The 12,029-nt window shown below is 35.5% G+C and overlaps 1 protein-coding gene and 1 non-coding gene across 2 annotated transcripts; both read right to left on the minus strand.

The window, feature by feature from the left end:
- Positions 1–1,613: 1,613 nt before the first annotated feature.
- On the minus strand, positions 1,614–7,161 carry LOC141680086 (uncharacterized). Its single transcript, XM_074486405.1, has 7 exons — positions 7,140–7,161; positions 6,869–6,977; positions 3,335–3,769; positions 2,799–3,145; positions 2,716–2,756; positions 2,418–2,629; positions 1,614–2,310 (listed from the first exon to the last, which is right to left on the minus strand). The coding sequence occupies exons 1-7, from the start codon at positions 7,159–7,161 to the stop codon at positions 1,614–1,616; spliced, it is 1,863 nt and encodes a 620-aa protein (XP_074342506.1).
- Positions 7,162–9,423: 2,262 nt separating this feature from the next.
- LOC141682157 (small nucleolar RNA R71) lies at positions 9,424–9,530 on the minus strand. Its single transcript, XR_012559559.1, has one exon. It is a non-coding gene; the product is annotated as a small nucleolar RNA R71 (small nucleolar RNA).
- Between the last annotated feature and the right edge of the window lie 2,499 nt (positions 9,531–12,029).

The raw sequence follows: 12,029 nt of genomic DNA on the forward strand, positions 1-12,029 counted from the left end.
GTCCACCAGTGACAGATCATTCAAGAGTTTGGCAAACCTGTCATATAAATCAGTTAATGACTCATCAGCTTTTGAGTCAAATTGCTCATACTCTTGTGTGAGTATAGTCTTCTTTTTCTTTTTGATGGCTTCAGTTCCCTGGCATCTTGTCTCCAAAGCATCCCATATTTCCTTTGCAGTCTTGCATCCAATAACCATGTTTGACATGACATTGTCAATTGCACTATGAAGTAGATGCCTTACCCTTGCATCCTTGGCAATCTGATTCATCTCTCAAAATCAGCCTTCTCTTTCTCTAATACATTCTATACTAGTTGAAAAAACAACTCTGAGTTTAAATATCTTGGTGTGAGGTGTAAATGCGATTTGCCAGCACCATGTCAAGAAGCGTGGAAAGAGGGCACACTAGATCTTGGAAGGCGATTTTTTAGGTGTTCATAATACAAGGTAACATTGAGTTTTTTTTATAATTTAAAACTTTTGAGATTGTTGAATGTGATGATTTTTCTATTTTATTGGTAGAATTCTAGTAAGAAATGTAATTTTTTCGTTTGGGCTGATCCACCCTATTCGAAAAGGGCTGGAGAGGTGATCAATGTTTTAAAGTCGAAAATGCAGAAGAAGGAAGATGCTTTGAACAATGCTGGAGTTGATGTCAATTTTTGTGAAAGAAAAATGCTTGTGTTACATGAAGAAGTGTGCAAACTTCGTCGTAAAAATGAGGAGGCAGAAGAGTTGTTAAAGAAATTGATGAGAGCAAATTGTATTTTAAAGAAGTTGTTGGCAGTTGCAGTAATATTTATATTTATATTTTGGTTGGTGATATAGGATGATTGTAGTTGTAGTTTTATTAGTGTAGTTGGAGTAGTTGGTTGTTGAAGTAGCAGTTTGTTGGTTATAATGGTGATATTAAGTGCAAGTGAATACAATATTTTGGTTTATTTTGATTGTTTTAATTTGTGAAAGGTAAAAGAAAGAAAGGGTGATTTCTGTCATTGCATAACATGAAAGATTCCTTACAAGATCATAAATTCAACACCAAAAGACAACTATGATTCCCCACTTGGAGCTTACAAAAGTAATAAAATAGGTTCCTTGACCATACAAAAGACATAAGCTAAGTTCATAGAAGCTTACAAAAGCACTTAAACTAAGCATGACTGTCACTTAGTCTAAACTTAAACTTAGACATGACTTTGATAAAAACAAATACTACTTCTTCCTTGGGGCTTTGAATGATTTGACTAGACCCTTGCTTTTCTTCCCCTTTCTCACTCTTGATGTTCCTGGAATGTCTGCATCTGGAGTGCCACTAGTTCTACCATTGTAAACCAAACCAGGTGTAGGCATTTGCAATAATAAGATAGTAAACATTAGTAATGGGCTAATAAATTACAAAACTTGATAGAAAGCTTTAAGATCTTACAAAAATAAGCCGGTTGACTTGAGTGCTTGGAGTAACATCTTCAAGTGTGCTTTGAGTGGACTGTGCAAGCCTCTGGCTTCTCCTTGGTGTGTTAGGTTTTTGACTTGAAAACATTTCCTCATTTCTCATTTCCTCCTCCATAAGCTCATCTTCCCCTGTTTCTTTTTCAATGTCATGCCTCTCCATCTCACTTGCAATTTCTTCTTCTTCTTGAGTTTTCTTCTTCTTTTTCCCTCTCTATTTTTTTTGTTGAAGGGGTCCTCTGAGTTTCTTCAGGGCATTTGGTGATGTTATGTCCCGGTTTCTTACAATTACTGTAGTGCATCACCCTGCCTTGCCTATTTAGCTTGCTTAACTTACTATTCCCACCCCTGTTAACTGATCCTTCCCAACCTTCTCTCCTTCTCTGCCTTTTAGGCCTTCCTCTCAATGTCTTCATTCTTGGAGGTGGCATAATATTATCTCCATCAACCTCTTCCCAAAAAGGCTCACCCCTTATCACTTCCAAAAAGTGAGAGTAAGCCTTCATATAAGTTTCTTTCTTAAAATAATGGGACACAAAATCAGTTGGATTAAGCCTACTTTTCTGTATAGCAGCAACAGCGTGACAACATGGTACCCCTGTTAACTCCCAGACCCTACATGAGCATGTCTGTCCTGTTAAGTTTACACAAAATCCAATCCCCCTCCACTCCACTTGAAAATTATGTCTTCCATCCCAAAGCACACTACATTCAGAACTTGCTACAACCGCATCATTTAAAATTTTATGAGTTCTAGGAAGAATAATACAATCTACATTTTGCATTGCATCTCTTTTCTGATGTAATCTTTCCATAATCTTATCATGGATATCCGTCAACATGTCAATTAAAGGCATGAATCTGGATTTCAGAATCCATGAATTAAAATACTCCAAGATGTTATTCTCGGTGCTATCTGTCTTGCAATGTGTCCAAAGAAAGCTTTAGACCATACCTATGGTTTAAACCTATTTATTATCACCCAATCCCTCTTTGATGCCTTCTCAAGATCCCTCATTGCAGCTTTAAAAGCTTCAGGATGTGTGGCATCACTAGCATCATAAAAAGCATTCCTCACAGCCTCACTTCCATGTTTCTTTCCAAGGTTGGAATATATATGCCTTGTGCAATTCCTATGCTCTATATATGGTAGAAGTTCTTTCACAGCCTTTATTATCCCCTATCAAAAAATTATCCAACAAAATAAAGATCTATAACCAACAAAAAATTATCCAACATAATAAAATAATAAAGGGACTGATGTACCTTTTGTTGGTCAGAAGTGAAGGTATATCCATAACCAGTCCCTAATCCAAGATCTTCAGCAACAAGCATTAAGAATCACTTACAGCGATCATATGATTCAGTCTCAACCACAACCATGGCAACTGGAAAAATGGAGTTATTTCCATCCCTCCCTACAGCAGATAAAAGTTGTCCCCCACATACTGTCTTCAGGAAGCTTCCATCCAAACCAATGATAGGTCTGCAACCTTCCTTCCATCCCTTTCTCAACTCTGCATAATAGACATAAAATCTTTGAAAACAAGGAGAATCTTGTTCATTCATCCTGGTTGTGGATATTTTAACAGTATTCTCCTTGTTACTCCTCAAAATCTCACCACCAAACCTCCTCAAACCAACATAGTATTTCACCATCTCTTCTGCAATCCCACTTAAAGCTCTTTTTCTAACCCTGCAACATTTGGCATCACATACTTCCACCTTCAAAACTCTCTTGAACTCCTCTTGCATTTCAGATAGCTTCTAGTTTGGATTCCTCCGTATTCTATCCCCATACAGATCTGCTAGATAATTTATCGTAACAAGGTTGTTTTTGTAGTGATAAATGCAATTATGCTCATCATGTACTGTCTTTATTTACCATCCCTTATACTCCACCATATATGATAGCCACAACCTAAAAGGGCACCCCTCAGTACATACTATATGCATCCTGTGCAAGTCATCTACACGGTATTTCAATGGTCTCCCAGTAGCAATATAATACTCCCTCACTGCATTTTTAAATTGTTTTTTACTACCAAAAATGAGTCCAGGCCTCCACTTTATGTCCTTTCCAGTTGTAGAGGGGTTAAAAGGCAACAACATTTTAAAACCAAGGTCAGGAGTAACCCCATTTTTGGCATAATATAGCTTATCATCATCTTTTACTACATCATTCACTATCTCCCTAATCTTCTTCACAGACAATTCTTTAACTTCAATTCCTTTAAAACACTTTAACTTAGGTCCAGCATATTGATATTTCAGGCAAGTCATAAAATGACCACCATAATATATTACTAGATCTTGAGGCCTGTAAAACACATGTATATCGATTTAGGGTTCATAATTATACTACCAATTAGGTAATAATGAGTACAAATTAGGGTTTCAGAATTGTAACAACTACCAATTTAGGGTTTAACCTATATATCACAATAAGATCGAAACTTACATATATAAATCACATATATATACATAGGGTAAATATGAGCATAAGATCGAAGCTTACATGATTACTAGGTTGCCTTCAATCTTCGATCACATCTGTCGTCCGTTTCGATTGATCGATCGCCCCCTTTCTCCAGTCGTATGTGTTGGTTTAGATGTAAGCAATAATAAACACTTGATTTTCTTTAGTAAATCGGGTTAATTTGATATGGGTGGTTAATTAGGAATGGGTCGGGTTATTACATCTGGCACAGATGTGGCACCGACGTGGTTAAAGTTAACGACACGCCGTTAAAGTCAATGGCAATTTAACGGACGTGAAAATAATTTGAAATCAAGTGTTACGATTGACAATATTGTATGAAACTGTTATGTGACTGAAAGTTTTTTTGGGTTGGTGACCCAAGTGAAAGTTTTCGAAAAGACAGTGATGAATTTGCCCATTTACCCTAATGAAATGTGAAAAAAATCATTATAAAATTTGGTTTCCAATATTGGAAAATTATCAATTAGCGTGATTTAATATAATTGTAAATTTTATAATACGTCGTCTTGTTATAAATTTTTGAAAAGGTATTTGAATAAAAAATGTATTATGAATATGTTTTAATTAAGTATAAATATCTAATTGTATAACAATTCAGTATCTTTTTAAATGATCTTTCTAATATTTATTAAATATTAAATTTGTATTCATTTAATTTAGTTAATTATAATATGAATGAAATGAAATCTAAAGAATTATTAAAAAGATATTTTAGGGTTGATTCCCAATATAGTGTATAGAATATTTAATTAAAAGTAGTTTGATTAGTCGAGACTTGAATATGATTAAATGGCAATTGTTCATTCATTAATTAAAATTTTATAATATTTTAAATTAATAATAGTTTAACATTTATATATGGCGATATAATTTTAACTAAATCAACTTAGTTGAAAATAATTTATAAATTAATTTATCTTTAAAAAAAATCATATATATTTATATAATAAAGGAGCAATTGCCAAAAATATCATCAAAATTAAAATAAAAAAATTGTACCTGCAGGCGATACAAAAGACACTTTTTTTCTTTTTAAATATGACTCTCAATTCATTATCTTTGAATATATTTTAGAAGATTTAATAATATTTTTTTACTAAATTATTTGTTATCTACCTTTATTGTGAGAAAACATTTTCAATCAACTTCATCTCTAAAACTTGTTTTCTAGTCTTGTATCACATATAGATCCATGGCCACAATAATTCCAATTATTAACTAAGTGAGGGTCTTTTTTTGCTCTATAAATTTTGAAACAAATTTATTAAGTGAATCTTGTCAGTTGTAAGTGCTTGTAACAACAGGTTATACCACCAGGAAATTTAATATATAAAGACAAAACGTATAAAGAATAATGCACACAGTTTGACAATTTTATATATCAGTCTGTCTAATGTAACGAGGACATAAGAACGGGCTCTGATCATAGCTGGGCAATCATCCTCAAATTTTGTATCAATACAGGATCCATCTAACAAAGTATAAAGTATATTTATAAACTTATATAACAAAAAATAAATTTTGAGTAATGTTTAATGACTAACACGATATAACTCCAATTCCTTTACTCACGTACAACAATTCCTGTATCCAACAACTTTACCCCCTGTGAATGTATAGCTTTCTTGTTACGTGATGTGGTATCCCTTGATCTGTTTTGAATACAGAGACAACATGAACACTTACAAACATACCCAGCACATCCCCAAACTATGAAAGTATTTTACAATATTGACAAATTTAGTAAAATTATTTTAAGATTTATAATTATACCCATAAAATATATGGACATATTTGGGAGAAAAAAAACTAAGGTGAAACGTATATATGTAGAATACATTAGCAAGTGATATGTAGAATAACTCTGCAAGTGTACTGTAGTTTTTGTTCCTTTTGTTGTATGTTCTCTAACGGTAGACAACGCCTCACAATCTGAGTAAAGCATTCTACGATATTGCTTTCAGCGCCACTCCTTCGCTAACCATCAAACTTCAAACCTCTATAGCTTCACACTAATATTCTGTATACACCATGACTTTGCAAGCTCCATGGTAAAGAAATTGAAACGTGCACCAGTACCTTTCTTATACATTGCATTTATGTCATGTGCCTTGACAGTGGCCACTTAAACCAATACAAGATTTAGTGCTGGCAGTGACATATAATATGTCGGTCCTGCTTGATGTTAATGTGGAAGTTATATTTAATGAGCTTATGTACATCGCCGCGCATATTAAAATTTATAGACATTACCGTATTTATGTTCAGTTAGAATCCATATAAACAGAAAAAAAATCATGTTAAGACCCTATGCAAAATGAATTACCTTAAACTATTAGTACCACCCGGATTATATAATGCTTCAAACCAGCACCTCAGGATAATATCAGAACACTGCTTTTTAATCCCACTACCCCTATCTGAGCGTACATCAGGCCATGCATGGAAGAATTTAGATAATCAGGCAGTTCTCTTGGACTTGGTTACAAAACCTCATACTTTTGAATGAAAATAAATAAACCCATATATAACCTCTTAAGTCTCCACTCGATTCCTCCAAAGTTTTTGATTTCTAAATTTCTTACCAACAAATGAAAGATAATTAAGAAAATAAATTCTTTTACCTTTAAAATTAATAAGATAAATATATGTAATCAATAAGATAAACAAAACTAAGTTATTATTGTTAAAGACATGAAACATTAAATTTTATAACAAAATTAATTATACTTTAATTTTTCTATGAAAACACCAAGAAATCACATCTCCTGTTCTGGGGTCCAAATCTTAAAATGTATTCCATGTAACAATGCCCATGTTCATGCATGAATTGCATCTATCCGACATGTCAAATAGTGGAAGAAATTATTATTTGTGAAACATCTCATGTAATATTGCTTTGTCCTTTCTATGTACCTGGGTGATTGTATACAAACTTTATAATTTTCAACTGATACAACATCAACAAATTGTCCATGAGCCATCTTGGAAGTTGTCGATATAACGGTGCACGTGCAATACAAACCTGAATAGGAATAGGCTAAATGTGTTAGGCTGTTCTCATTTTCACATGCACATATTTTAACATCAAAATATATTTTACATATTATTTTCAAAATCAGATAAAGACATAAGCTAAGAAAACATGTGTTACTTAACATAGTTGATAGTACAGAAGCACATTTACCTGGATATGAGGGATTCCGCATTTATTAAAGGAGCTAGACCACATAAAATTAGGCATCATATACTTTGCTTCCATAGTCAGCATATACAATAATATTTTTCTTTGATAATCATTATGAAATTGAATAATTGCAAGATTTTAATAAAAAAATCATGACAAAGTTACATTGCATTCAATAATTAACTTTCTTAAAATTTAAATATTCTGAAAAAATATGACGAAATAGAGTTCACGTATTATAATATTCAAATAATATACGCAATATGTGATAAGTGGATTTTATATCCACTTCGAATGCTTTATTACAAGCTTAAATTGGTGTTTTGGACTCAAGTTGTTGGTATTTTGATGTATTTTTGTGTTATTGCATTTAAGGTATCAGTTATATGAAGAAATGAGATTTTAAAGGAAATATGATGAAAAGTGATCAGCATCGGAAGCCAAGGCCATTTTCAAGTTGTAGAGAATCTCAATAGCTTCGCGTGGGCAGCTGAATCGCCTAATTCTGACGAGTAGAACTCAAGTTATGGCCAAAACAAGATTCATCAAAATTTTTTCCAGAAGCTGTCTGAGCGCCCGCCCAGGAGAGCTGAGCGGCCGCCCAGAGAGCTGAGCGCCCGCTCAGGAGAGCTGAGCGGCCAATCAGGGCGCGGCTGTCGCTGATTTCGCTGAAAAAGTCTTTTTTTAGTGGAATTTGACGATTTTAAGGGTCCAGGTCCACTAGGGGCGTATATATACTTAAAAAAAGGGTTTTCATCATCCGGGAAGATTGGGATACCAAGGGGAAGACCTAGAAGCACAGAACAACTCCGAAAAAGAAGATCTTGTTTTTAACTTGTGATTCTTTGAATTAGTTGTAACTTTGGATGCTCGTTTTCGTTCTTGTTGAACCTAGATCTCGTTTATTCATACTTTAATTATTATTCTGTTTATTAAGACCTTGTTTTATACCATGCTTCCATTGGAACCCATGGTGACGATGAGTTCGATTATGGGCTAATCATTGTCATGGGGATCTAGCAGATTTACTTATGGATTTCAATAGTTAATTTGTTTTGTTATCTTGGTGTGTGGTGATTGATTGATATCCTAGTATTGGTTGTGCTTATTCGTCTTATGTGCGTAGCTAACATATAAGATAGCGTGTTAATCTCTATTGAAGCGACAGTGAATATAGAGGTTTAGAACTTGCCATGCTAGTATAGGTTCATGTATGTGTATGCATGATTCGTAGGTAACTTTAACCGTTTTACTTGCCCCATGTAATCATTATGGATAACTTATGCTTAAACCGTTATGTTGTCAAATTCTATAGACATATAGGGACTCAATATAATTGGTGCCTATTCAGCTTCTATCACTTTTGTGGATGTCTGGTAGAATGGTACTCGTGCAACGAAAGTTGGCGTTTATCAGTTTCGTGTTATCTGATTAGTGTCATCACCATCACATGCCAAGGTTAAGAACGAAAAGGCTATTGAATGAAGTAGTAATGAAGTTAGAATCCCATGTTTGTCATATATAGTAATTCAACCCTTAATTTTTTTAGTTAATGTTATTTAGTATAATCTCTTAGTTTAATTAATACCCAATTTGTTATTTGTCTTAGCATTGAGCGATAACCATACATTGTTGCATAGGTGCATAAATTGAACTTAACCTAAACCAGTCTCTGTGGGAACGAATCTGATTTATATCTTATACTACTTGCGAACACGTATACTTGCGTGAATATTAGCGCGTGTTTTCGCCCTAACAAGTTTTTGGCGCCGCTGCCGGGGACTCGGTGTTAATTTTTAGTTTATGTGCTTGTCATCAGTGGTCGTTAAAGTTCACTGACTCGGATTCTTTTACTTTCACGGTTTATTTGTTTGCATTTCAGGTACTCATTACAATGGGAGATCCAGCAGCACGAACGAAAGCCTTGATGGATTTTTCTCAACCCAAGATCAATTACATTCAATCTAGCATTGTTCGGCCAGCTATCACAGCTAATACCTTTGAGATCAAGCCTCGCATAACTCAATGGGTGCAGAATTCAATCCAGTTTGGGGGTTCCCCAACGGAAGATCCCGATACACACATTAGGGATTTCATTGAGATATGTGACACCTTCAAGTTCAATGGTGTTTCTGAAGATGCTGTGAAGCTGAGACTGTTCCCATTCTCTCTGAGGGACAAGGCTAAGAGCTGGTTACACTCTCTACCAGCTGGTTCGGTTACTACTTGGGAAGATCTTGCTCAGAAGTTTCTTACTAAATTCTTCCCTATGGCGAAGACAACTGCATTCAGAAACGCTATTACTCAATTTGCGCAGCAAATGGGAGAATCTTTATATGAAGCTTGAGAGCGCTACAAGGAGATGCTTAGGAAGTGTCCTCATAATGGAATTCCTGATTGGATGATCATCACTTGTTTTTATAATGGGTTGGGAGCACAGTCCAGACCCATGCTCGATGCAGCAGCAGGTGGAGCATTATGGGCAAAGAGCTATAAGGAAGCTTATGATCTAATTGAATTGATGGCTGCTAATGAATATTAGTATCCAACCCAGATATGTCCACAGGTAAAGGTAGCAGGAGTTCTTGAAGTGTTTGTGAGCTGTGTGCAGGTCCGCATGTGACAGAGCAATGCGCTATATTTAGTGAATCAGCTCAGTTTGTGAGCAACTTTTAGAGATCGCAACAACCAGTTCCAGACACTTATCATCCTGACAACTGGAATCATCCTAACTTCAGCTGGAGCAACAATCAGAATGCGATGCAACAACCATTCTAGCAGTTTGGAAATAAGCTATTCAACCCTCCTGGTTTTCAACAACAATTTGCACCAAAATAACAACTCCAAATTCAACAACAAAATCATGATACTTGTCTATCTTCAAATGAAAAATCTGAATTGGAGGAGTTGAGGCTTATGTGCAAAAACCAGGCTCTTATATGCCAAAGTCAGGCTATTTCTATCAAGACTCTGGAGAACCAAATAGGGCAAATTGCTAATTCCTTATTGAATCGGCCACCAGGAATGCTTCCTAGTGATACAGAAGCCAATCCAGGCAAGAGGGAAGTTGAAGAACAGGTTAACGCCATCACCTTAAGGTCTGGAAAGGTTGCAAGCCCCCAAATTCAGCAAGACGAAGAGCCTGAAAAGTCTCAAGTTCCAGAATCTGAAGTTTTGGCTGAAGAAGATGTGCAGAAGGAAGTAGAGGTGGAACCAAGGAACATTTTCCTAAAAGGCTGCAGAAGAAAAAGCTGGATAAGTAATTTGCTAAGTTTCTGGAGGTGTTCAAGAAACTTCATATCAACATACCTTTCGCTGAAGCTCTTGAACAGATGCCTAACTATGTGAGGTTTATGAAAGGTATTCTCTCTCGGAAAGTGAAGCTCGATGACTTAGATACCGTTGCTCTAACGGAGGAATGCAGTGCTGTGCTGCAATAGAAGTTGCCTCCGAAGCTTAAAGATCCTGGAAGCTTCACTATTCCTTGCACAGTCGGAAACTTGTCATTCGACAAGTGTTTATGTGATTTAGGAGCTAGCATCAATCTGATGCCCTTATCTATCTTCAAGAAGCTTGGTCTGCCTGATCCGAAACCAACATACATGTCATTGCAACTAGCTGACCATTCCATCGCTTATTCATGAGGTATAGTGGAGGATTTCTTGGTCAAAGTGGATAAACTCTTCTTCCCTGCTGACTTTGTAATTCTTGATTTCGAGGAAGATAAGAAGATTCCCATCATCTTGGGAAGACCATTCTTGGCTACAGGCCAAACTATGATCGATGTGCAAAAAGGAGAGCTTTAGATGAAGGTTTACGATCAAAAGGTCACTTTTAATGTGTTCAAGGAAATAAAGTTACCCACAGAAAAAGAAGAGTGCTTTAAAATAGAGCGGGTCGACTCAGTTTTTGAAGATGAAGGAAGAGTAGAACAACTGCAGGTTTTGAATGCACCTCCATGGGAGAAGAAGTTGGATATGTCATTCGATTCTCTTGGGTTAGCAGAGCTGAAAATTTCTTAGGAGCATCTCGAGCCGTCTATTGAAGATGCTCCCACACTTGAGCTTCATCCACTACCAGATCACTTGAGTTATTCATTCTTAGGTGCACCCCATGATAAGGGGTTGGGATATATTTTTGATGATGTAGAGAGTGGCTGGACGGATCTTCCAATGCCTACAGAGGGTTCTTCTCATGTACCACAGTTAGTTGATAGGACTGGTGTTGGTGATGAGCAGTATAGGCGAGTGACTAGGCGTATGGAGGCCATGCATGACATTCACCATCGTTTTGCTGCAGATTTAACACATGTTTTGGGTACTATTGTTCGAGACACTGGTGGCGAGGTTAATTGGCAACCTGATCCTCCACCCGATGAGGGTGACTCTCCCGCTAATTAGTTATGCCTGAAATCCCTATTATTACCTTCAATGATGACATTGAAAATTTTAAGTTTGGGGGTGATAATGTATGGATTAGTAGTGTGTGTCCATATAGATTCATATAGATTCATATTACATGTTTAGTTGTAGTTCATTCATATTTTTGCATGATTGTTCATTTAGGACATATTTGTTTATTTTTATGTGATTTCATATAAGTTGCATTTGCATGCATATTTAGCATGATTCCTTAAGATGAACTATGATATTTGATAAGTTGATGTTGATTTCAGTGTGGTGATGACGAATAAAGGGATGTTTAAGTCTTAATGAATTGATTTGCATGCCAAAAACAAATATTTTCACAAAGTGTTATAGGGTTGCTTTTGATCTAGATCATGATCATACTTGTTTGTTGTTGAGATTTAATCACTTGGTTATATTTAAAATTTGTGATATTCTCGTAATGACGTAAAAACACTGAATCTTTTTATCTGGAGAAAAACTT

Source organism: Apium graveolens, chromosome 8 (assembly GCF_009905375.1).
Source record: "Apium graveolens cultivar Ventura chromosome 8, ASM990537v1, whole genome shotgun sequence".
Taxonomy (NCBI): Eukaryota; Viridiplantae; Streptophyta; class Magnoliopsida; order Apiales; family Apiaceae; genus Apium; species Apium graveolens.

What these genes read in the sequence shown, in the direction of transcription:
- LOC141680086 (XM_074486405.1), bottom strand. Translation starts at nt 7,161, where the DNA reads ATGCGGAATCCCTCATATCCAG. An exon ending in GCGGAATCCCTCATATCCAG is followed by an intron (nt 6,978 to 7,139) that starts GTAAATGTGCTT and finishes ATTCCTATTCAG; the next exon opens with GTTTGTATTGCACGTGCACC. An exon ending in GTTTGTATACAATCACCCAG is followed by an intron (nt 3,770 to 6,868) that starts GTACATAGAAAG and finishes TGTGTTTTACAG; the next exon opens with GCCTCAAGATCTAGTAATAT.